Raw genomic sequence first — 26162 nt, 5'->3', positions numbered from 1 at the left:
CTGTTCACACCTCAGACCTCAGTAGAAGCAGTGCCAGCATTGTGTCACTGTATGCTGCCTGTGTGTGCCATACTCTGCCTGCCCTATACTGCTTGTGTGTGTGCCATACACACACTATCTGCATAGGGCAGACAGAGTATGGCACGCACAAGCAGCATAGGGCAGGCAGAATATGGCACACACAGGCAAGGTAGTGCAGGAAGAGTATGACACACAGGCAGTGTAGAGCTGGCAGAGTATGGCACACACAGTATAGGGCAGGCAGAGAATGGCACACACAGGCAGTATAGGACAGGCAGAATATGGCACACACAGGCAGTGTAGGGCTGGCAGAGTATGGCACACACAGGCAGTATAGGACAGGCATAGTATGGCACACGCAGGCAGTATAGGGCTGGCAGAGTATGGCACACACAGGCAGCATAGGGCAGGCATAGTATGGCACACGCAGGCAGTATAGGGCAGGCAGAATATGCCACACACAGGCAAGGTAGGGCAGGCAGAGTTTGGCACACACAGGCAGCATAGGGCAGGTAGAGTATGGCACACACAGGCAGCATAGGGCAGGTAGAGTAGTAGAGTATGGCACACACAGGCAGCATAAGGCAGGTAGAGTATAGCACACACACAGGGCAGTGTAGGGCAGGCAGAGTATGGCACACACAGGGCAGGGTAGGACAGGCATAGTATGGCACACATAGGCAGCATAGGGCAGGGAGAGTATGGCACACACAGGCAGCGTAGGACAGGCATAGTATGGCACACATAGGCAGCATAGGTCAGGGAGAGTATGGCGCACACACACAGGCAGTACTCTGCGTGACCTATGCTGCCTGTGTGTGCCATACTCTGCCTCCCCAATGCTGCCTTTGTGTGCCTTACTCTGCCTGCCCTGTTCAGCCTGTGGGAGGTGAACCTGGCAGGGGTTTGTTCTGGAAGTTTGTTAGCATTTGGAAATAATCAATATATGGTCCCTAAGGTGTGTGCTATCCACAGGAGAGGATGAGGCATATGGATGTAAGGGTAATACGACATAATATAATTATTTCACATAGGAATTAAGGGTGATATCCCTACACCGGGTATTTGCTGTGCTACCACCATTAATGTGGGTATGGTCTTAAAAACTCTGGGTGTGGTGTAAAGTGGGTGTGGTTTAAAAAAGGGGAGTGGTCTAAACAGTCTTCCATTATCGGCCCTCCACCATGTAGGCCAGAAAAATTCCAGCCCTTGGTACCGCAGAAGTTGGACAGGACTGCAGTAGCTTATATCTGCCCCTGTATGGTTAGCTTCAAACATAGGTAGTGGCTGCTACAAAGGGATGGATATTGTGTTCTGAAGTTATTAAATTGCTTGCAAGAGATAGGAACACTGTCTAGTTATCATTAAAATCACTAACCAATTTCCCTTTTTTTTTTTTCAGTATTAATCTGACAATTTAGGGCAGATGGACAATGTAAACAAATGGCTTCAGTAATGTTGACAAAAAGATGGCGGCAGTGAAAGCCGTTGCCAGTAAATATATATTAACCTCCAAATGAACTTTTAACTTGTAAATGACCTGATGTAGCTTAACTGAACTTAAAATGAACTTTTGCATGAACTTTCTCATAGTCATTTGGCCAGGGAATAGAAGTCATTTGGACAGGGAAACCAGCAGATGGAATAGTTGAAATTCTTTAAAAATTGTAGACTTCAGTGCTTTGACATGTACATGTACACAGGAGCTGGAAAGGCATATCTTTTCATTTGTTTACTAAGCCATTTGTCTTACTTTATTAACTGAGCTTCTTTTATTCTGCTTATTCAACTTCAGCGCTGTAGGAGTACGGAGTGGTACGTTCTGGTATGCAGTAGTTAGCTTACATACACACAGAAAAATAAACTCTCATTTATTCATCTGCATTGACCTTGTCCTCTGGTGGCCCACTCATTCACTTTCTTATCCCAACATCTGTTCCCTCAGCTCTTCCTCCATTAGGACAATTATCACATGCTTGAAATTACCACAGATGTGTTCAAAGAGTCTTGTGGGGTTATGTAATAAAACATGCAACATTTACTACAGGTCTAGTCTCTAGGAAGCATTTACTACACACCTGTTTATAAGCACACACATCTGATTGTAGTACTCCAAAGTTTGGCTTTTTACTGTGCAATTTGCAGCCAACAGAAGCAGGTATTTGATTATAATCAGGGGGTGCCTAACAATTTGGCAAGCCCAGTGATTATGCCTTTCCTTTTTCTTGAAAAAAAAACCCTTTTTCTTTTTGTATTCTGAGTTTTTTTTTTATACAGGATATTTCAAGCTTAACAGGTGCACATTTAAATTTCTTTATCCAAATAAATGTTCTTTTTTTTTATGTGTTCTTCTTTTGTTTCTATTATAGGTCATGATGGAGGAGCAGTCCGTGTTCATAGTGCAAAAGGGCAACAGCCCTCTTCATCTTATAAGGTACAGTGTTGGGTTTTTTTTTTTTTTATACACAAGATGGGTTAGAATGTCAGTGCATAACAGTACAGTATGAAACAGATAAATGTTTAAACAGTTGATTTTTTTCTTTATAGAGAATAATTACCATGGCTCTATGCTTATATGACTTTGCTTGCGTGCAGGAACACACAGCAGAGGTCAGCCTGAAAACACGAATGTTGGCATTTTTGGGCCGATTTCTGCTGCCTAAAAAGAAAGCTCAGGCTGAGACCCACAGCATTTGCAAGGGCATACAATTTAAGCTCAACAACAAACTGGATAATGTAGGAATCATTATGGGTAGATTGTCAGAAAGACACTGTTTTAACACAAGTCATTCTCTTAAATGTTGAATTGCTTCTACTGAAGATCCTAAAAGAAATGGAGGGCATGAGAAAGTTTTTTCATATTAAATGAGGCTAATACTGGGAGAGTTTAACTTATTATTCCAATATTTATCAAGTACAGAAACAAAGCATAGCTCAAATTCATTTTTAAAGGTTTGGGTAAAGTAGTGTCTAAAGTTTGTATTACTAAAAACTAGTCGGGTAAGGCTGATGCCAGACGTGGCGTAGGGCTAATATTTTCGGCAAGCGGAAAAACGCTTGGCGAAAATACAGCCCTACGCCTGCTCCTTGTGCCTGCACCCGAATGAATGAGATACGCTCGGGTGCAGGCACATGTAGCCGCTATACGCATGAAAATGCGAGACTTTGCATTATCTCGCGTTTTCATGCGTATATCGGCTACATGTGCCTGCAGACGCCACGTGCCTACGCCACGTCTGGCATCAGCCTAAGTCCTTTGTTTCCTTTGAGAGCCATGCCTGAAGTAAAATGCTCTGTAACAGGTGTGTGCCACTTATCTTGATGGATTCAGAGCCACCGCAGTATGTCCCGTGGTTGGACCAAATGCAGCAGAAAAAGGAAGACGGACAGCTGAAAGTATTCTGAGAAGGTATGTTGCATAGCTTTTTTTTGGTTTGTTTTTGTTAAACAGCATATACATTTTGTTTTCCTTTCCCCTACAGACCATGTTAAATCATATACCTCTGGTATCCAAAAAAGAAAGTTGGTAGAAACATCCAAATTTACGTGGTTATATTTCTGTAGTTAGACAGATATATCTCAAGATATGTATCTTTAAACCTTATGTAAACCGTTTGCATGTAAATATATGCTTTTTCTATCAATCTTCTCTTGGCCCAGGCCAACATATGTACTATGTGAAATCTGGCAGATGTGGGTGTTAAACCTTCAAGCCAACCATAGGATCACTGGGGGTGCTCTGCCATCTAGACTTTTCACCTGTCCCAATCAGGATCTGAAGGAACCCTCTTAGATATTGAAATGACACAGAGGTCACAGTCAGTCAGTCTGTCTGAAGAATGTAATTTAAGTTCAGTTCTACACGCCTGGTTGTTTTTTTTTTTGGCTTTTTATTTTATCAGGACTCGAGATATATTTTCGAAGCTCGGCTTTGATGATTACAGTGACGTTAATCTACAGATACTTGGTGCTGAAGATTCATATGGGCCATACGCTAAAACAAAAGATGTAAGAAAATGCTTATTTCTTACAACACATTAATCTACATGAAAAGCACTGTTAAGGTGCAACCGATTTTCAAATGTGCACTCTAAAGTGCACTCTAAAACAAGAAACCTAGCATTGTTAGTAACTCCGCAGATTTAGAAATGGCTATTTCATTACTCATCAGATGGTAAAATAACATACACTCATTTTTGTCACCACAGCCATTAGGCGTAAAATAGCAGTGAAGTTTTCCAAGTAATATGCGCAGGTATCAAAAGCCCATGTGCCATTATCCTAATGGGTTACTGTAATAAAAGGCTATGGTCTCATAACCCATAACCAGTAAATGGTACCTTCCCATTGGCAGTTATAAGTAGCTAAACCTATAGCAAACACCTTTTATCACATTACCCTTTTATGAGGGTGAGTGATTTTAACTATTCAGTCTGAAATAGCTGCCTCGCAGGACCAGGAGAGAAACTTACAGAGTAATACCTTGCATCTTTTTAAAGAAGGAAGGAAGGATGCTATCGGGGTGGACTGGGCTACCTGGAAAAATTTCTGTGGGCCCCAGTTATGTTGGGCCCTGCTGCCTGCCCACAATCCAGCCACTAGCACACAGCTTTGGATTACAACAAAATTAAAGATGGCTGTGTTCCACTGTGAAAGGCACGGCCCTTGACTCAGGTGCCCCAGTCCGACTCTGAGTGCAACATAACCAGGTTTGCTTTTTTGTTTTGTTTTGTTATTACAAATTTTAGAGGCAAGTTTCCAGATTTTTTTCTTTGCATGCCCTGTTTCCTAGTGCTTGACACCTGATATCTCTGCTCTCTAACTTGCAGTGTAAATGATTACCTTTTACGCATTTCAGCTTGCTCGTGAAGCTGTCATTTGGCTTGCTGTGCATCACAAGCAGAAAAAAGCATTAGAAATCTTTGCAAGAGAGATTGCACCCGCAGGCACAGGAATGGGTAAAATTACATGTTGTCTGTTTGAATCCTTTTTTTCTGCTATCTTGTCAGCTTTCATTTCATTGTCATGCATTCTCCACCACTTCCATCAATTCTTTTACTGTGGCTAAAGCTAGAAAATCAATCTTTGTTACGTTTTGTCATTGTTTTTTAGGGTTAAAGAACACGCTCATAACTTTTATTAGGAATACCTTTCAGTCAAACCACTTTGAACATGTTCTTTCTGGCATTTTCACTTCAAGTCGGCAATTTCTATTTAAATACCAGCCTGCCCATCTCTCTTGTATCTTGCTTAATAATATAATGTGTGTGTATGTTATTAATATCATGTTTGTGTAAAATGCTTGTTCCTCATTTATATGGATTTTGCTTGTTATATAAAATAACAAAAGCATGGAAATAAGTTATGCATAATAACTTATTTAGCCCTTCAAGGAATTTTTATGGCCCCCAGCCTGCTTATCTGCTCCATCCTGATTTCAGTCCTACAGAGATGTGACATACAAAGCCTACAAATACACTACACTTATGTTACATACAAAGACTTGCCAAAGTATTGAAACTTTTTGAATTTTTTTGAATTTTTGTTTACAGTGATATTTTTATTTCTGAGCAAGTAACATTTTGAAGCATAAAATATGGTATTATAGCTTCTGAGTCTAATGGAGAGCTGTTAAAATTAAGAATAAAGAACACTGCATAAATGCTTATATTAGCAATAGAGGTGCAAAAACAGGATTTGCATGTCCACTTGAGCACTGTTGGTTCAGTTATCAGGATGTGAGGGTCCATAAAAGTACAAAATACATGGAGATGCAAGATGCTGATTGTACCCCTTCCAACCAAGTTGGCAGCTAATCAGCAGTGTATGGGCTTGTCCCTGCGGTTTTCATGCAGATTTAAAAATCCCATCCGACAAGGGCCACATTATCCTGTTGATGCGGTCCTTTCCCAACAGGCCATCATAGTCACCCATTTTGATCCAGTTGTTGGCCCGGGGCCAAACGATTGCATCATCAAAGATTGTTTGGAAACCTCACCAAACAAGTAGATCTTAATGTGTTGAAGGATGTGCAGAGTTCATTAACTGAGATTCACGTGTCAACAATTGTTCAAAACACTGGTCTGTGCACCTGGAGTTTGTTTTTTTTTTAAAAAAAAAAAACATAAGTGACCCAGTTGTGATGTGGAAATTTGTGGTCTGATAGTTAAGATAGAGTTGTTTTTCAAAAGTTCAAAAGCAGTGTGTGTAATGAAAGATTAACACCTTAAACTTCTCAAGAAGAAAAGACACAACTTTATCAAGTATGGTGATCAGGGTCACCATCAGAAACTTTGGGGCCCAGTACAAGTTATTTGTCTGGGGCCCCCCTATGAACACAAGTTCATAGTGCCAAAATTGTTGGCAAAGCCCCTTGTATTTAACCCTGTTTGGTTGCACTCCAAAGTTTTATGTCCCCCCCCCCCCTTTTTTTTCTCTTGCTTTTTCAGAATTTCTGATTATACTTTTGTGCTCATTAAGTCTTACTCTGACCAGCCTTAAAGTTTACCCTGTAAATACCAAACCATAAGGAGTTAAAACATTTTTTTTGTGTGGTTCCTTTTTCACAATCTTGTGGTGATTCATTTTTCTTTATCATTGCATATAAAGTCATTGTTTTGCTTTATACTTAATTAGGAACATGACCTTTGAAATATGATTGTGCTGGTCTGCACAGATACAGACACAAATATATTTGTATACTCAAAACTATATTTACACAAGAAAGTTCACTCAGTGGTCATACACTCCAAATTAAAATGATTTTGGCAAAGGGACCATGGTGACCAGGTCTGCATTCATGTTTCTGATGAAGGCATTCTTTATAACTAATGCAGTGATCCCCAACCAGTGGCTCGTAAGCAACATGTTGCTCTCCAACCCCTTGGATGTTGCTCCCAGTGCCCTCAAAGCAGGTGCTTATTTTAGAATTTCTGGTTAGGAGGCAGGTTTTAGTTGCATAAAAACCCACTGTAATGTCAAACAGAGCCTCCTTTAGGCTTCCAGTCAACATAGGGACTATCAAATAGCCAATTATAGCTCTCATTGGCACCCCCAGGAACTTTTTTCATGTTTGTGTTGCTCTCCAAAACATTTTCCATTTGAATGTGGCTCACAGGTATAAAATGTTGGGAATTCCTGCTCTAATGTTAATCTGTGTTATATTAATAATATAAGTTATATTTCATTGTTATATTCAAGACCTCAGTTATTTTATTCAGAAGACTCATTGAAAGTAAAGGTACTGGTCCAGTTGCTTCCAAGTACAGTTTGGGTCTGCAAGAGAATTCTGCTCTTAAAGGGCATATCAACCCAAAAAATGTTTTCCCTAATAAAAGAAAACATAATTCTAAGCAACTTTCCAATCTGAATTTACTAAAATGATTTAGTGCTTTAAAAAGTATTTGTTCATACAATTGCTATTTAAAGCAGCAGTTGCTTAACTCCTGGTTATGACTTTTTAAACAATTTTGCAAAAGCCAGTCTCCTCTAGTCAGACTGATCTGTCAATCTGCTGGCTCGTGTTACATTGTTTCAAAAGTCAGAGCCACCAGTCCGAGAATAGCAAGGGACAGACACTGCTTTTAATAGCAATTATACATAAAATTTGTAATATAACGTATGTTTTCTTTTATTAGGCAAAAAATAATTTTTCAGGTTGACATGTCCATTACATTTGTTGGCTCCTCGCTAAGTCTTTTGTGAGGAGCAAGTTGGGTTGTGGTGGGTAAGAACAGGTACCTTTGTAGGTTGAACTGTTTATAGTGAGTATAGGTCCGTCACTGAAATCGTTCTGTAACATGCTGTTTCGTAGCTTACTAAAAAGAGCACTAAAACTTAACAAAGAAGCTAGAACTCCTGCACATTATTTTATGGGGTGCTGTGCCAGCCTAACCACAGTCCTTGTGAAGTGAAAAGCTGTGCCTCCAAATAAGTTACAGCTCTTTACCCTCCCCCCCCCCCCCCAGTAGCTCCCCATTTCCTTTTCTGCAGATTCACTGCACATGCTCTGTGCTGCTGTCACTTACTAAGCCTAGCGACTGTCTTACAGTATGCTGTATATATTGAATATAAATATCATAATATATTGTGGCTGCCCCAAAGCTTAGTTTTTCTACAGCTGCACATAGCACACTGAGCATGTGAGTGTCACTGACACAAGATGGGGAGCTCCTATGCACAAGCTTAAAGGCCTGGATAATTGCCATTACAGAGCAGATGAATGGTGAAGCAGGGCAGTAAGTTCAATATATAACATGCCATATAATAAGCCATTATCTTTGTTTCAAGGATTAGTTCTCCTTTAATTTGCTTTGAATGGTATCAGAAGTTGACAAAGCTTCTTATATTGTCGACAAGAATTGATTTTTTTAATCTAATAACATTTCAGCAGAGTGTTAGTTTTTGTACATTTTTACTACCTTTAATGTAAATTGGTGTTTTTTACTATAGAATATGTGGATATTATTTCAGATGCAAAAATGCTATGCCATTGTGCTGGATGCAGAGACACTGACCTGAGATTCACACTACACTGCCCTCCGTTTGACACGGCAATAGCAGCTGGCTTGTGTATCTTGAGATTTCAAAGCGCTTCTGTATTTATATTACATGCCTAATATTATGATTGATAACGAGTACATTGCAAGATACACTGCAAAACAAGACCTACATTTAACTGTATGGATGGTTCCACTAGATAAGTGGACTAAGCCTTTCCATGTTATGTCAGTGCCAGAGCAAGATAAAGACGCAATCTGACTCCCTGACCCTAGAAATGTGCTCCATAAAGAAACATTAATGCAAAAAGCAGAAACCAACTTCTGTAAACTTCCTTTTGTCCCTGACCTTTCCCATAATTATTTGTTCTTCTTGTATCCCATTATAATGATATATGTTGGTGCAAAATCAAATGATGCTGAGAAATACTGATATTATGTTATATATAAAGACAGGGCTGCACAAACTAACATGACCTCTAAAACTATTGGTAACATACACTCTCCCAAGCACAACTCACTGTGATTGATAAACAGAGATCAAAATGATTCAAATGCACTGGAAAAAAATACTTAACACAAGATATAGGCCCAGTGGATTCAAACTTAGGAAGGCAATGGTAAATACCAATCTATACATTTTCCGTTTTGATTTAATTAATTTGATATGTTGATTCTATCACAATACCCGCAAATATGAAATAGATTGGAGTTGTGGGATTTGACTTCTTAAACAAAGGGAAAGCACACAGTGGAAAGCAAAGAATCTTGCCTACAGTGATACATTTTAGTATTGATTTATATAGTAAATAAAGTACCCCCTATTGTACAGGTATCGGACCCCTTATCCGGAAACCCATTATCCAGAAAGTTCCGAATTACGGAAAGGCCATCTCCCATAGACTCCATTTTAATCAAATAATTCACATTTTTTAAAAATGGTTGCTTGTACTTGATCCCAACTAAGATATAATTTATCCGAATTACGGAAAGATCCCTTATCCGGAAAACCCCAGGTCCCGAGCATTCTGGATAATGGGTCCCATACCTGTAAAATATAAGGATATTTTGGGCCACCGAGGTTCCATGACCATATAAAAGCACAAGGTTTAAAACTGAGTCCTTTTCTACAGGTCAAGGAACTCCAAGGCAACTTATATCCCTGTATTTTACAACAGGGGGTACAACATTTACTATATAACCCACTACTCAAAGGTATTACATGCACACAATGATGTGACCATATCTCCCCTGTGTATTTATTTAGATGGCTGTTGTCCACACTACAGATACATTGTTAATGGTGGGTACTGACCAGGATTCCGAATTTCTTAGACATACAAGAGAGGTCTTTTTAACACTTAACCACAGACATAACCTCCTCATGAAACACATACGCATGACAAGAACATAAATATATTGCTGATCAATTTATTTATACCAAATAAAAACAGACACAGAGCTAATGATCATATGCATATCAGTCAGTGCATCCGCAGTGCATTTCATCATAGCAATAACAAATAATATCAAAAACCATTTGTTATGGGAAATGCATACACATTTGTATATGCCTTAAAACCTGTAGTCATCTTTCTAGCCTCTTTTTATTGAGTGGGATTTATTTATAATAACAAGTCTGTCACTTACATTGCACTGCAGTTTTGTTTGGAAATTTTTTTTTAAACTTCTAGTTAACAGAATTTTGATAGCCATGGTTTTCTAGCAAGGACCAAGCAGGGGAAACGATTGTGAAAGATACAGGTGACGATAGGCAGACAACTTTCATAAACCTTAAAGCAAACATTTTGTGGCTGTGTCTACCTGTCTCCTCCAGTTTTTGCCATAGACAGAATGTTTTCATGGTTGGCTATGGTAAGTGGTTTTGGGTGTTTTGACTCCCATGGTTTAGCGCTACAGCAGGGGTCCCCAACCTTTCTTAGCTGTGAGCCACAGTCAAATGTAAAAAGACTTTGAGAGCAACACAAGCATCATAAAAGTTCATGGAGGTGCCAAATTAGGGCTACGATTGGCTATTAGGGAGCCTCTATGCACACTATCAGCTTACAGGAGGCTTTATTTGGTAGTAAATCTTGTTTTTATTCAACCAAAACTTGCCACCAAGTCAGGAATTCAAAAATATCTACCTGGTTTGGGGGCAACATCCAAGGGGTTGGAGAGCAACATGTTGCTCCTGAGCCACTGGTTGGGGATCACTGCGCTACAGCAACAAAGTGCTAACAACAAACTAAGTGACTTAAGAGGAGGGGAGAACAAGTAAGTTATCTAAACCAGTAAATGTTTTAGAATATAAAAATGATAAAACTATTTTATGAAGGCACAAAAATTGTCTTCTTTAGGGCTCTGGCACATGGGGAGATTAGTCGCCCGCGATAAATCTACCTGTTTGTGGGCGACTAATCTCCCCGAAATGCCATCCCAAGTGGCGAAAATGTAAATCGCCGGTGGGATGGCATATGCACTGGCGCGATTTCAGTGAAATCGCGGAGGTTTCCTCTCAAGGCAACTACCGCTATTTCCGTGCCACTGCTTATGGCATCCCACCGGTGATTTACATTTTCGCCGGTGGGATGGCATTTCGGGGAGATCAGTCGCCCACGAACAGGGAGATTTGCCGCGGACGACTAATCTCCCCATGTGCCAGAGCCCTTAGAGTGCCATAGATTTAGCACACATACATAAGTGTACTCTCTGGAACCTCCAGCAGAGAATGCATCACATAGCAGAGCCCTGAATTAATGTAGAGGGCTCTAGATGTGCATTGTGCTTACATCTTATATGGTACATTACATACCTAGGTCACCCACATTTTCTTATTTACATGGCAAGTACAAGGTTTACCCACCACCATTTCATTTTTGAGTGCATACCAGTGGGCATAAAAAATGGGGACCATTTAAACCTGCTCTTTCAATATTTCACCTTCCCTTTTTTTTAGCAAAAAAGTAATTATTTGTAAACAACCTTTATTTGGGGCCTTATATATGAACATAAGTGCTTAGTTTTTTAAAAGTGTGGCAGTTTGGCCTTTTGTTTCATTTTGTATATTGTAATAGACTGGTGAAAAACAGAAATTGGTTGCTACTGGCAGCTGCACTTAAAATGAAATACAAAGACCTGTTCTGTTCTCATGCATACAGTGCTGCCTGTGTTTGGAATACTGTATTCATGAGGGGTGTTGTCAGGAAGAGGCAAGCAGGTGAACCCTCTCCTGACCCCTACCCACACAAACACACAAATTAGGAAGCACTGCCTTTGGGAGCATGGGGAAAAGGAGGGGCTGCTTTGCATTCGCTGGCACTGTGCTCTGTACCTTGGGCCAAAGTTTGAATCCGGTAAAACTTGCAGAATGCAGGTATGTCCCAGATGAAAATGCTTACAGAATGAGCAGAAAGGAGCACAATTGTGAAACATTTGTGTCCAGGTCATAGGTAATGAGGCTTACTTAACTTCATAAAAGACACTAGATTGCTATTCACGTTTGTCTTTGCAAAATATTCTTAAGGGGGAACTATCAGAAGCATTTAAATATAAATAAGCTTTATCTCATGGAAGTAAAAAACAAAACTTTAATATATAAATATAAACAATTAAAAAATCTGTCCCGTTTCTGAAATAATCAAGTTACTCTTTACCATCTCCATCTCTGCTACTTGTCACTCTTTGTTTTCTCTTTATTCAGAGTCAAATTTTGATTGACCGGTAGATCCAATACATCTTTTAGGGTGTGCTTTCTTTTCTAGCTGATAATTAATCAACTCCAGCACAAAAAAAATCAAACAAAATAACTGACTGGCTTTTGCAGAAATCCTGTTTATTTACATGCATGATTTGTGACAGTTGTTAAAAAAGAGTGAACTCTAATACATCTTCTAGACAAAATGTGTATTAGACCTAACTGTCAATCAAAACCTGACTCCACCTCCTGCAGAAAGAGAAAATAAAGAGAGAACGTGAGGAGTACTTGGTTTTTTCAGAAACAGTACAACATTTTACATTGATTATATTTAGAACGTTTCTTATTTCAGTAAGATGAAGCTTATATTACATTTTCACAATAGATTCCTTTTAATTTCTTGACGTTTGAGTGCCTAGGGGAATGCAAAATAACACCTTCATTCATGTTTTCATTTCTTTATCTTTTTGAAGCACCGGGTCTCACTGGAATTGTTGGAGGCCGACCTAAAGTGTAAGTCTTGTATCAGTGCATTAATAAAAACCACAAATAAAACACTTCTATATGCAGGAGTAATCAAGCTGCAGCACAATGAATTATGGAGTATTGATATAAATGTCCGTCCGACTTCCCAGCATTTGCTTTTTGATGTACGTTTATACACCCATCTATTTTCACGAATGAAGCACTTCACATGCTTTCAGTGTCTCAGTTAGGTACTGCATGTAATCTAAAGCTCACAGTTATTCTTAATGCAGTTCTTCTTTTGTAGATCTCCGGTGCTGAAACCATTTTTTTTCCTTTACCCAAAGAAAAATGTTAAGGTAAGAAGTTTTGGGAACAGCTACAAGTGGTGATTCCTTGTTCATATCCTTTAATTTTAAAAACTTCTGTATTCCAGATTGATATCTTCATGAATGAAAAACACATAGAAAGGTTTGTTGATGATTATACATTTACTACAGATGAAAGTTTTGATTCTACGCCAGCTGCAGCAGAAGTTCCAAAAGGTACTGGAATATAAATCTGTATCCCACTCTAAACTGATTGAGGTATATTTGTACAGGATTTATTATCTGAAATGCTTTGGACCCTGTGTCTCCGGGGTTAGGGTTCTTCTGCACCCCACCTTGATGCTACTTATTTAAATATGATGCTAATAAAGTTATAATCAAGTACAGGGATCCTATCTAATAATTAAAAAATGTCTAGTTTGAATAGGACACCATGGGAATTGCATTGCCAAATTTTGGAGCTTTCTGGTTTTTGCCGCTTGTGTTGAGAAGGGCACCCCATTATCACAAGGAATTATAAAAAAAAAAAAAAAAAAAAAAGTGGTGCTTTCATGCTTGAAAAAGGCCATTTTGTGTTATACCTCTAGTTATTTTTTTGCCAGTACTTGGAAATAACATTTTGAGGAAAGGTATGTGCCAGCCCTGAAGTGGTGCTGGTACTTTAGCTTTAAAAGTTAATAGAAGGCCTGCGCTTAGACCATCAAGGGACATTGCTCGGGTTTAGTCATATGAAACATTCTTGTAGAGAAGGATTAGAGTTGTGACTACTGATCTCTTCCCAAAATAAATTGTTTTGCAGTTTTTCCAAGAACGTACTGTCTTTTTCTTTTCAGACCTTCCAAGTGGTCCTTATACCTATCGCTTAGCTGAACTGGCTTTTACAAGAAGTGGAGACAAGGGAAATAACGCTAACATAGGTAGTACATACCTACTACCAGTTTAAAGTGTTTTTGTTTTGGCATTTACAGCCTGAACAATTTTGGCATGCAATAAAAGTTGGATGCAAAAATATTCCATAGAAATGTGTTATCTTGCATCCCCCTAAATGCCAATCTGTTCTGATCTGCCCCATGTTTGTAGTCACACTGGGCAGATTTCACACTGGGCAGGTTTCAGGTCTGAAATGCACATGTGCATTTCTGGGCCAAAATCCGCTCCGTTTGAGCACTGACAAGCTAATGCCTTGCTTTGCAGTGCTTACTGAACACAGTTGCTTTTTTCTGCCCACAGTCAAAAGGCAGTACAGGTATGGGATATATTTGCTTCAACATGGATTTGTAGTGGCTTAGCTTATTAACGTTAGAGAAAAACCAACCAGCCACAATGAAAAATAATTCATGTAAATAGGACAATATGGGAAAATAACACTGCCATATTTTAGAGATTGGAAAATTGGAAATTTATGTATATTACAGGGCTGTCAGACATGAGGGGGTGGAAATTAGATTTAAAGCTTAATGGCTTATGCTGTACACTGACTAATAGTAGTTTGAGTTTAGAAGACTTCTGGTGTGCTGTGAAGACTTAGTTCATGCATCAGTTGTTTTTTCAATTGTAGGTGTTATAGCTCGCCATCCACTTTACTACCCTTATTTAAAAAGGGCACTTTCTTCACAAGTCATTCAGGAATACTTTGAACACTTATTGCCTAAAGAACACAGTGGTGAAGCCTTGGTAACTAGGTATGTAATGTCATTCTTTCTATACTACACCAGCTTGTTAAGCAAATGCAATTTCGACACACTTGTTTTGAGTCCAGCATTTACTTTATAATATAGTTAAAAAAGAAAACACTAACCAGCAGCATTCATTTAATATTCCAAGTTAAAATTGCAACTACAAATTGGCCAATATTGTTGGTTCTCTTCATTATTTACAAACTAAATGCCTGCATTTTGATATACATATTGGCCTAACAGGGCTATATTGCCATGCTAAAATTTATTAGCAATAGAAGGGATTTTGGTTAGGCAGGTTAAATACCCAATTGGTCATTGATGCTATTGGCTACTGTATGAGATCACTGTCTTTTCTGTCTGCTTCGCTCCCAGTAGTGCCTTTTGTTTGCCTGTAGTTTTGTTTTGCAAGCATTTGGCTAGCTCTCTGTGCTGTAATAGCTACCAACCGTGTATTTATATTTTGTTTTTTTTTGTTTTTTTTGCATTATGCTACTTTTGGCAGAATGTGCACAAAAGTGACTTTAGATATACTTGTTTTGAATGTGGTAATTTGTCTGGTTTTTAATTTTATTCTTTACAGATATGAGTTGCCAGGAATATATGCATTGAACTTTGTACTGAAGTACTCTTTGGGTGGAGGAGGAATTGCTTCATTGAGAAGTGATCCACAGGTATTTATGCCTTTTACTGCATTCTGTACTTCTTTTAGTTAAAAGGGAAATATACCCCAGATAAATTTCCTTGTGTTCATTTTTATGATGACAAAGGGCTGCAATGTTACTTTCCACTGGTAGAGTTTGTATGTTCACCCTGCCTTCATGGGTTTCCCTCCACATGTGTAAGGGTGCTGATGCAACTGGAGTGGAAGTAAAATTATATTTTTACTTGGGTCTTCCTGCAGCTTATTTTATACACCCTCTCTCTGGGATTCTTCACATATGGATCTACTTACTGTTTAGGACAGATCTTAATGGTTACCTTTAATACAAATTTCTTTCTGAAAAAAAAAGAAAATAGTAATTCAAATTAGCTTGATTATTCTAAACCACTTATTGGACGATAAGGGCCGTGACAGACAGGGAGATTAGTCGCCGCGCGACAGATCTTCCTTGTCACAGGCACTCATCTCCCCGATATGCCATCCCACCGGCTAGAATGTAAATCGCCGAAATCACCAATGTTTCCTCTCAAGGCAAGTTCAGCGATTTTGGCAATTCGCTGCACTCTGTATGAAATCCCACCACATCTGTCACAGCCATAAAGGTAATTCACTGACCTAATCTGGTCCTCTCAGAAAAACATAGAAAACAACTGGGATTGACAACTGGGATATTGAATTAGCAACAGCAGAAGGTGGCATTTATTGGTCACTTGTTAAAAAAGCAAACACCTTATTACTTGCTATGGGCCACTAGACTGCATGCAACAAAACCTGTATTACATTACCCATAGGTTAATAACAAGCCCTGTAAAAGGAAACAAACATTTATAATGCATCCTGTTATTTTTGTTTAAATGTTATATTGTTTCTCCAGGGAAAAGCATTTGGACAAATGTTACTAGATCTGGAAATTAAAGGCATCCCTGATTTAAAGTCCTTAATTGATTAAACAGCCATGAAGAATGATCTAAATAGTTTACTGAAGTCTCAATAAAGCTTTTGGGGGTCTTTGGTGGTGATCAAGAAACTGAAGAATGCCGTCCTTTGTGGTCATAAAGCCTTAGTGTAAATCTCTAACCAATCATGTTGGATATACTGTAAGTGTTCCAATGTGTTCTTCTTCTGATTTTATAATAGGTTCATGCATGGCACAGCGTTTGCTGATTCCCATGTCTTTTGTTTAAAAGATGCAATTTTGTTTACATCCATAATGAATCTATTAAGCCTGATGTCACACATGGTATTTCTCTGCCACTGTCTATGCAAACACAGCATACTGCCTAGCTACCAGTACTACTGCCAGAAATCCCTGTTGTGGCTGATTGCAGTGAACTTTGGGAAAAGCAAATTGCTCCTGGCAGATATTTGCTTTAGCGTTTTTATTAATTCAACAGAAAAATGTCATGTGCAACATAAGTCTAAGAAACACAAAGCGATAATGAAGGGGAAGCTCCATTATTATTGGGGTACTTATTGCTAGCATATATTGCTGATCATGGGCAGAACTGATTTAGCATTGATAGAACACTTATTCTCATCAGCACTTACAAAAGTATACATACAGGCCTTAACACTTATCCTCTTTTAGACATAGAAACATGTTAAATATTTCCTTTTAGACAAACTTCTTTTAGTTTCTAAATGTGGCCAATGGCAAATCCTTTTGTACTGTAGTATGTACTGTAGTATCATCAGAACACAAATAACCTCATTTTTAATTTATAAATCATGTCTAATAATCACTACTTACCTGCCCAGTTGGGTAAACTCCAAAAATGGCACCTTCTGCTTAAGTTGAAGGGGCAATATATCAATGTTCGGGTTCGAATTTCTTTCTAAATTTGAGGGTATTTTTGCGCTAAAACTTCCAAAATTTTCCTATATGGTCCAAAAACATGAATGTTCAATATTTATCAAGTGCAAAAAACCTAAGAATTCAAATGTAAAATGTCAGCTTCTAAAAGCTTGCAAGTTTATGTAGAAGTCAATGGGAGTTGTCCTTGGCAAAATCAAGCCATATTTTCAATTTGAGTTTTTCGAGTTTGGGAAATTTGAAGTATTCAAGGTTTTTTATTGGAATGAGTTTCCCATATTAATAAATAAGCAAACATTAGAGTTAGAGTTTTAATGTGCAAGTTTATTTGAGTCAGAAAAAAACTCTCTCCAATTCACGAACTTGAAAAGTCCATAAGTTGATGCTAGTGAGGACTGGGAAAGCCAGATAAGATGGCTTTATAAAGACAATGGCTACTTTGAATAAAACCCAATAAATTAGGAAACATGTAAAAAGGGCCCACAATACTAAGCCATATGTTATCCAAAGCTTGTTCAGCTAGTTCTTATAATGTCTGCTGGACTGAGTTTGTCAGGGTTTTGTTGTGTATGAAAATGAAAGATGTCAATTACAACTAGAAATGCTGAGTATGCACTTGTTTGCCACCCCAAATGTAATTTCCAAAGAAGACCAGAGAGTAGGTTCCTGAGTAGGTTCAGTATTGTTAGTTGGCTTATCACCAGTGCCCCAATATCCGCAATACCTAATCCCACACTCCATTTAGTCAGACAATTTCCATCTAGCATTGCTTATAGTTAACAGTAGTATGATTGCTTTTGCCTTCTTAGCTTTAGCTGTGTTTGCATTTTATTGTTCCATGCTATAAGTATATGACAGTTGGTGAAACATTTACGAAAGCCTATATTATTTAAAGGCATTTGAATTGTAGACTGATTGCTGGTGACTTTTGGTATTTAATAACAGTATTTACTAATGAAGTTTTCCATTTTTTCCTGTGACAGTTTACAAATTCTTTGGTACAGTGTCAATAAGTGCAGTTTGTTTTACTGAAAAGGCTACTTCACAACTGAAAATAGAAACTCACGGGTTAGGTTGTGTTTAAAATTGTAGCAAGATATCACGAGATACAGGAATCATTTTAAGTAAAAACCCTACTTATATTAATATGTGACATGAAATAGGAGCAGTATGACTATTTAAACACTTTCCCTTGTCTCTGTCCCTCTTTGACCCTCTCTTTGTCCTTGTGCTTCACCCTGTTCCTTTCAGCCATGTTTTTGACCCAGGCAGCACCTTCTGATGTCACTTATTAAGGGCAGTGATACGCGGGGAGATTAGCCACCCCACAAATCTTCGTTGTCGCGGGCGACTAATCTCCCCGCAGTGCCATCCCACCGGCTCTAATGTAAATGTAAAAGGCAGCACCTTCTCATGTCACTTAATAAAAGATAATGGGAAAGAGAAGGGGTAGGACTTGCCAGAAGCTGAGACCATGCAGGCTTCTGTTACATTTTTTTTACCTCCATGTTTTCTGTGCCAGTGCCAATTCCCCAAAAAATTGTAATTATATTTTGAGTAATATAATTTACATTTAATTTGAAATATATATAATGAAGGCCTGTATAATGGGACATACAAGGTATACAGTATAAGGAAAGTGCTATTATATTTTTATTTGCCAATTTTAGAATTTTTATGATTTTGCATATATACAAAAGGTTTTTTTTTTATCATATATTGATGGCTTAGATTGACCTTTTTGTGTAGCTAAAGCAAAGGTTTTTATGTACTGAAGTTTAATCTATACAGATTTATCAAGTGCAATTAGGCCTTTCGTATTATGGATATGTTTACCAAGTAGTTTAATACAAGCAAAACAAACCTAAAAAATCAAACTTAATTTTCTTCTCTTTACTAAGCATATTAAGTAGCAAACTCATTTATCAAAAATCACACAGCTGTGGGGGAAAAACTCTCTTATCAAAATCCCCACTGGAGCATCTCTTGTGGTTTTCCCATATATCTAAACATTTGTATCCAAAATCAAGATTTTTGTGCAAATTTTCACAAAAAAAGTTCTACTTCCACTGTACTTCTCTTTTTGTAATTACACTTTTTAAATAAATTGGATAATATTTTGTAAATGATTTGAAATTTTGGACAGCTGATAATGACTTTTAAAAAATCAGTCTTCAAGGGACACATTTACTACTGCAGAATATCTGAGCATAATAATTGTCGCAGCTAGTAAAAAGCAATAATGAAAATGATTTGTTCACATTAAATAATAGGAGCGTATGTCCCTAGTTTAAAATGAATGCAATGCTCTTTTTTTCAGGGACTTTATGAATCACTCAGCTTTTTACAGATCTATTCTGCATTCTAATACCCCATAGTAGAAAATTGTATTTGCCTGCTAAAAGCAGTTGAATTAATTCTGATGACATGGCACATTGACAAGGCAAAGAAACTTTTACAAATATGCTACTTTGATAATACATTTTCCAGACTGTGAGGAAAACTGTAGCCCAATCGCCTTAAGACATAGATGAGCGGCACTTGTGTCTTTGTTTTACCGATTAAGGTACACAACCCTAACAGTATTTTTTTAGGAATCAGTTCAGTGGGTACCCTAAGGCATAATACTAGTTGATAATATCTCTAGCTGCTTAGGGTTTGCTAATGTTGGTAGGTTTACTTCCATTCAAACATAAAGTACAGGTATAGGATCCGTTATCCGGAAACCCATTATCCAGAAAGTTCCAAATTACAGAAAGGCCATCTCCCATAGACTCCATTTTAAACAAATAATTCTAATTTTTAGAAATGATTTCCTTTTTCTCTGTAATATTAAAACAGTACATTGTACTTGATCCAAACTAAGATATAATTAATCCTTATTGGATGGAAACCAATCCTATTGGGTATATTTAATGTTTAAATGATTTTGTAGTAAATTTAAAGCATGGAAATACAAACTACGGAAAGATCCCTTATCCGGAAGGCCCCTAGGTCCTGAGCATTCTGCATAACAGATCCCATACCTGTATATATGTTCATGTCTCTTAACTCATGTCAGAAGTTCTAGCACTGTTGATGGTTAATGTACATTTTATGAATGTATTCATGTCATTTTTACATTTGGTTACAGGGTAAACATACTGTAGCATTGTATTTCAATTAACAGTATGTAGCAATTTTATAATACAAAATGTTAATATTAAATCAAAATAATATAGACATTTACATTTTAATAAAGCATATAATTGTTTCCATTTGTGTGTTTGGTTTAATAAATTGTGGTGGGGAATTGGTTCCTATGATCAGAGAGGCAGACTATTATGGTTTCCTTTCAGTCTGAGGAATCAGATAAAAAAACTCAAAGGCTTAAAAACGAAATCTTTCTTTATGGTGGTGCTCCTGTTACCTAGATGTCTGGTTCGTGTTTTTTGTCTGAAATGTTGTTCACACATGGACAGTTCTCCAATGGCAGTTTTTTTTATTTATTTTTTTTTTTTTTTCAAAGTTGGCACTGCTTCTGAAAGTACAATATTAAGCTGGCTATACATAACTACCAAAGTGACCACTCAAGACGACGTTAGCAGCTTACTGGCCCATTTTGATTTCGGTCCCTTTAGTATGTCCTGTGTATCCCTTGCACCAGTAGTAGTAGCAGTATAATTTACAACATTCCTATACTGCATAAACACTGGTGCTGGTCTGGGTAAAAAGTAAACTATTGTTTTAACTTATGTCTTACATGCTGGCATCCCAGTGAATTTTCCATTTCTTGTTAAAAGAAAAGGGTATATGTATGTTAAAAGAAATGTAAAATGATTGGAGTGGAAATTGAGTCAATATGAATGTACAGGAAATACCAAAGACAACAAGGCCCTAGATAGTGGGAAATAAAAAATGGGTGTATAGTGCATTGAAAGTAATCTGTAATACATTTAAAACAAATCGGAAAATCCTACTGCTGTTTCTGCATGAATGGTTCACAAGCTGAGCTGCTTAATATAAAGCAAAAAAACTCTACAGGTTTTGGTGTCCTGCACAGAATATTCTCTTTTTATTTCCCAGTTAATTAACACTGCAGCTTTGTTTTCCATCTCTTATTTAAAAAGGTGTATTCTCGCTGTTCGGCTCTGTATCCATGAGTCTAACTTGTATTTCTGTCCTGGGAATATTTATGCACTCCCCCAAATAGGGCAAGTGTTAATTAATATCTTTCTGCACTGTGTATATGCACTGAAAATAAATTGGTCTTCATTCATTTTTTTAAACTAATCATCTTTATTTTATTCCCATGGGTGCCTTATATGCTGCATTCTACAGATTATTCTCTATCATTCTTTAGCTCCCATACCCCTTGGGGTTCCATGACTCTAAAAGTAAAGGTATTTTACATTTATGCATGTTATAGAACCCTGGCTCAAGTTCTAATAGTCTTTACAGTTTTCAGTAGGGAGGTTTGTTTTAATCATAATAAAATAAAAATAATTCCTAGCAGAGGTTTTGCAATATTTTGCAGCAGAAAATCATTGTGTATAGAGGTCTATGAGAGCTTGTAGATCCTCATGTCTTAAACCATGGTCAGCAAACCTGTCCTCTAAGAAATCATTTATGACCATTTCCTTTAAAGAGAAACATCTTTTGGTTCAGAGTTCGTCAAGATCATTAGCAATGGGAGGCAGCATTCCATTCTTTTCCAGCACAAACTGGTCATTCTTCTGGGAATTTGCATGTTCATTCAGGGGCAGCACATAATGTTCTACCTGCTTGGAACCCCCCTCTTCAAGCACCCTCCCCGCAGCATCTATTCCTTTCAGAAGTCTCCTTGTGTCCTGACCTGCCATAAATTTGCAGACCTGCAGTGGTGTTCAAAGGGGCCAAAATCCCCTGTCTTCTGATCCTCTTCTCTCACAGAGCCTGCACAGATCTTGGAGAAGCATAGGCAGTTGAATACATGTCCTGAATCAGCTTTAAAGGAACAGTAACACCAAAAAATTAAAGAGCTTTAAAGTAATTAAAATATAATGCACTGTTGCCCTGCACTGGTAAAACTGGTGTGTTTGCTACAGTAACACTACTATAATTTATATAATAAGCTGCTGTGTAGCCATGGGGGCAGCCATTCAAGCTGGAAAAAAGAAGAAAAGGCACAGGTTACATAGCAGATAACAGATAAGTTCTGTAGAATACAATAGTGTTTTATCTGTTATCTGCTATGTGCCTGTGCCTTTTCTCCTTTGAATGGCTGCCCCCATGGCTACACAGCAGCTTATTTATATAAATTATAGTAGACTTTCTGAAGTAAACACACAACTTTTACCAGTGCAGGGCAGCAGCACATTTTAATTTAGTTACTGTTATACACTTTCATTTAACTGTAAATGCTCTGTACACTACTGGCAGAAGGTGGCGCCATTAAACTTAGCGTGGAACTCTGTCAATGTATAGCAGGTTAGCACACAAGGACACTTCTGAACAGAATAGCTCTTGTGTGGAGGGAGCTTGGAGGGGGGAGGCGGTGGAGAGGAGGCTAAGAATAAGGTAGGGTTCTTGTTGAAGCCCTGCAAAGGCCAACCTTTGAGCCATTAGCCACAATTAGTACAAAAAAACCCCACTAGCATAGCAGACTTTGAAGGTAGTTTTCCTAGTTGCGGTAGCATCAGCATGTAGGATATCAGAACTAAGTGCCCTGTCTTGCCAACCACCATTTCTAGTCTTCCATTCTGGTTAGGCAGTACTCCCCACCCATGTGTGCCCAGGGTAGTCTCTAACATAACACATAAATCAGGACATACTCATTTCATCTTTCTGCCCGTCTGCAATTTCACAAGGAGGTAGCTATTGACCAGACTATTGGCCAAGTGTATCTTGCCTGAGGGAAGATTCCTCTAGTATGTATCAGGGCTCACTCTACAAGGGGCATCAGCACTTCCTAAGCATTCTTGAATCAAGCTTCAGCTGAACAAGTACAGAGCTGCTAATTGGTCTTCAATTCTACAAATTAGCAGCATCTGACGTTTACTTTAGCAGGAAGGTACTGCTGGCTGCTTAAGTCCTTTGGTGGTTTTCTGGGGTATAGCAGGATAGGGGGGAGCCAGCTTCTTCTACTAGTATCCTGCCTTCTGGTGGTGGATACTAAACCCTGGGTCCCTCTGCCCCACAGACTAATGAAGAGAATAATTTAACAGTATTGCAAAAAACCCTTTTCCCCGTCATCGCCAACCAGGAACATGTACGTTTAAAGTCAAGACTAAATCGGCTTCAATTGAACATAATCCTGGCGTCAGAGCTGGGAAAATTATGGCAAACAAACAAGAGATGTCCACCAAACCCCAATGCACTATTCTGAAAATTATTTACATGCTGGTGTCACGGGACAGTATTGGGTATCTTATGTAATGCAATTAGGCACCAAAAAACATTCCCACATACTTTTTAATGGAATTAAAGTAACAGTAACACCAAAGTAATTATAATATAATGTACTGTTGCCCTGCACTGGTACAACTGGTGTGTTTGCCTCAGAAACACTCCTATAGTTTATATAAACAAAGCTGATGTCGTTCAAAGGAGAAAGGCACAGGTTACATAACAGATAAAACACCATTGTGTTCTACAGAAGATATTGGTTATCTGCTATGTAACCTGTCCCTTTCTCCTTTGAATGACTGCCCCATGGCTACACACAACTGTATTAGTCATTCTGTAGCAAACACAGCTTTTACCAGAGCAGGGTAACAGTACATTATATTTTAATTACATTAAAAGACTTTTAAATATTGGTGTTAATGTTCCTTTAAGGGCAATGAGAGATGGGTTATTTTGTCACTAACATTAAAGCATGGGAGTCAAGAGTTCAAAATACTCTTCCATTACTTGTTCTTCAAATTGCTGGGTAAAATAATCAAAAATCCATTGACAATCATATTTGCACAATTGATGGGCCAGTTTTAGCTTTTATAGCCGGGGTGTAGTTCTCCTTTGCGCTATTTGTAAATGTAATTACTACTGAAAGCAGCATCAGCCTGTCCCTTACTATTCTCTGCACTGATGGTTCTGACATTTGAGACCTGACTTTCTGCCACAGTCAAAACCATCAGTGATGAAATGCAACATTTTATTTTTGAGCTCACATCCCCTTTAATTACAAAGGGAGAAAAAAATGGAGAGATACTTAAGCTCCACTCACCTAGTTCAGTGCATTATCTGACTAAGCGATAAAATGGACTCATTCAAACTTTTGTTTGTTGCCATGTTATAGTTTTTAGGTGATATTTTTAGAAAATGTAAAAAACTGCAGTTGCCACATCAACATATTTGTGCAGTTCACTACACTCGGTTTAGTTTGGGTGTGCTTTCCATGCAACAACAATTATCCCGCTTTCCCAAACAATCTCTCTACTCCGTTTTCTATGACACAACACCAAATGAATGGAGCCTTTTATAGCATTTTGTTTCAATGCCAAAATCTTCAAGTAACAGTAGTTCTTTTGATAGAAAAGGTAAAGGATTTGAGTTCCTGTAAAGTGTTATTGCTTACATTATTCCTGTTTTATTTTGGCTTCACCATTGCTGTTATTACAATATATGGGGCACAAGGCAGACTGGTAATGTCTCTCTGCACTGGTTGGAATACTTCACTGCATTAATATGCTAGCAATGTGTTCAATATGCTTTATGTATTATCCGTAATACAACTATATAAAAACTGCAATGTTTGCTTTAACGTTATTCATGCTAAAGCAAATCCGTGTAGCTGTTGCATGACGAATGTGAAATATAAAATCCTCGTTAAATAAAAGGAAGTGAAATGCAGTTATTCTAGCCCTCTGGGTCTGTTTCAAATGAATGTCTGAAAAGCTGCATTCATGAATCGCTCTGTTATAGTCTGTGGAAAATACTCGCTTTGGGCTGGGAGTGCCTGCTTTGTGCTTTAATGGGACAGCTTAGTGATACTGAAGAATTGATACAGCACGCCCGTGTGTTTATGTCTGGGGGGAGTTTGTTTCAATGACACAAACTATTTATTCTGAGTACAGGCACATTCCTTTCAGCCAATCACAGCCTTTGTGCTGTGATGTCATTTTATTAGACTCAGTCCTTATAAATAGTCTACCATTTACAAGTAAAAAGGGCATCTCTCTTCCTGCAGAAATCCCAAGTTAAGCACAGAATATCATCCAGGTGAGGAAAATGAAGAGCCCACTCGTAGACTTGCTTTTTCTTTTTGTGGATAAGTTATCCTTGTTTCTTAACTTTAAACCATTCGGGATAACAGATGTACAGGGACAGACAATAAATTACAATGATCACTATTTTAAAAGAGGCGATCTGTTGGAGGTCCCAAGGACGCTGTTTGTTCATTTTGGAATCTATTTAGGGAATAACAAAGTGGCCCATTTGATGCCAGATATTCTTCCGGCTCTGTCAGATGATACATGTTTAATAAGGAGAGTAGTGACGAACAAAAGACTTATAATGGGCGTTCTGGCCAAGATAGCCAGCATAAGAGTGGACTCTGTGCAGGATTTTGCCTATGGTGGAAATATCTTAGTAAACCACATGGACAAAAGCTTCAAGACAAAACCTCTCACTAATGAAGAAGTGGCTCGGAGAGCAGAGAAACTGGTTGGATCTACACCTTACAGCCTTCTGTGGAACAACTGTGAGCACTTTGTCACTTACTGCAGATATGGCATGCCTGTCAGCTTTCAGACTGAGAAGGTAACTTTGTCTGTACTTTTATTCCTTTATTGCTAGGAATCCTATCTTTGTATGAGCCAATGCAGAGAAAGTGCAAAATAATGGCAAAACAGCAGTGGCTATTAACATTGATTTTAGCAGATGAATTGTAAAATGCCATAGAGATGTGCTATAATAATCTGTAAAAGTGAGGTTTACCTCAAAATGAATTTTCATATGCATTAGACTTACAAATGTGTAACTTATTAGGTTGCCATGGCCCCACCTATCCTAGTAACCAGTAAGTTCTGTGAATGATA

General features: G+C 38.1%; 1 protein-coding gene across 4 annotated transcripts in view; it reads left to right on the top strand.

Moving 5' to 3' along the window:
* The window catches only part of LOC100485159, a 64254-nt gene that overhangs the window by 25738 nt on the left and 12354 nt on the right, over positions 1-26162 (top strand). For 3 of the 4 annotated variants that reach the window (XM_012955626.3, XM_012955625.3, XM_012955624.3), the window contains exons 11-20: positions 2391-2455; positions 3324-3430; positions 3924-4029; positions 4880-4979; positions 12690-12729; positions 12989-13040; positions 13118-13226; positions 13844-13927; positions 14569-14692; positions 15270-15360. In XM_012955626.3, the coding sequence (XP_012811080.2) occupies positions 2391-2455; positions 3324-3430; positions 3924-4029; positions 4880-4979; positions 12690-12729; positions 12989-13040; positions 13118-13226; positions 13844-13927; positions 14569-14692; positions 15270-15360 (878 nt within the window). Of the gene's footprint in view, positions 1-2390; positions 2456-3323; positions 3431-3923; positions 4030-4879; positions 4980-12689; positions 12730-12988; positions 13041-13117; positions 13227-13843; positions 13928-14568; positions 14693-15269; positions 15361-16224; positions 20418-26162 lie in introns of those variants that run through there. The other variant, XM_002933488.5, reaches the window with a different exon arrangement.

Source organism: Xenopus tropicalis, chromosome 1 (assembly GCF_000004195.4).
Source record: "Xenopus tropicalis strain Nigerian chromosome 1, UCB_Xtro_10.0, whole genome shotgun sequence".
NCBI classification, from domain to species: Eukaryota; Metazoa; Chordata; class Amphibia; order Anura; family Pipidae; genus Xenopus; species Xenopus tropicalis.
This window is presented reverse-complemented; position numbering and strand designations above follow the sequence as displayed.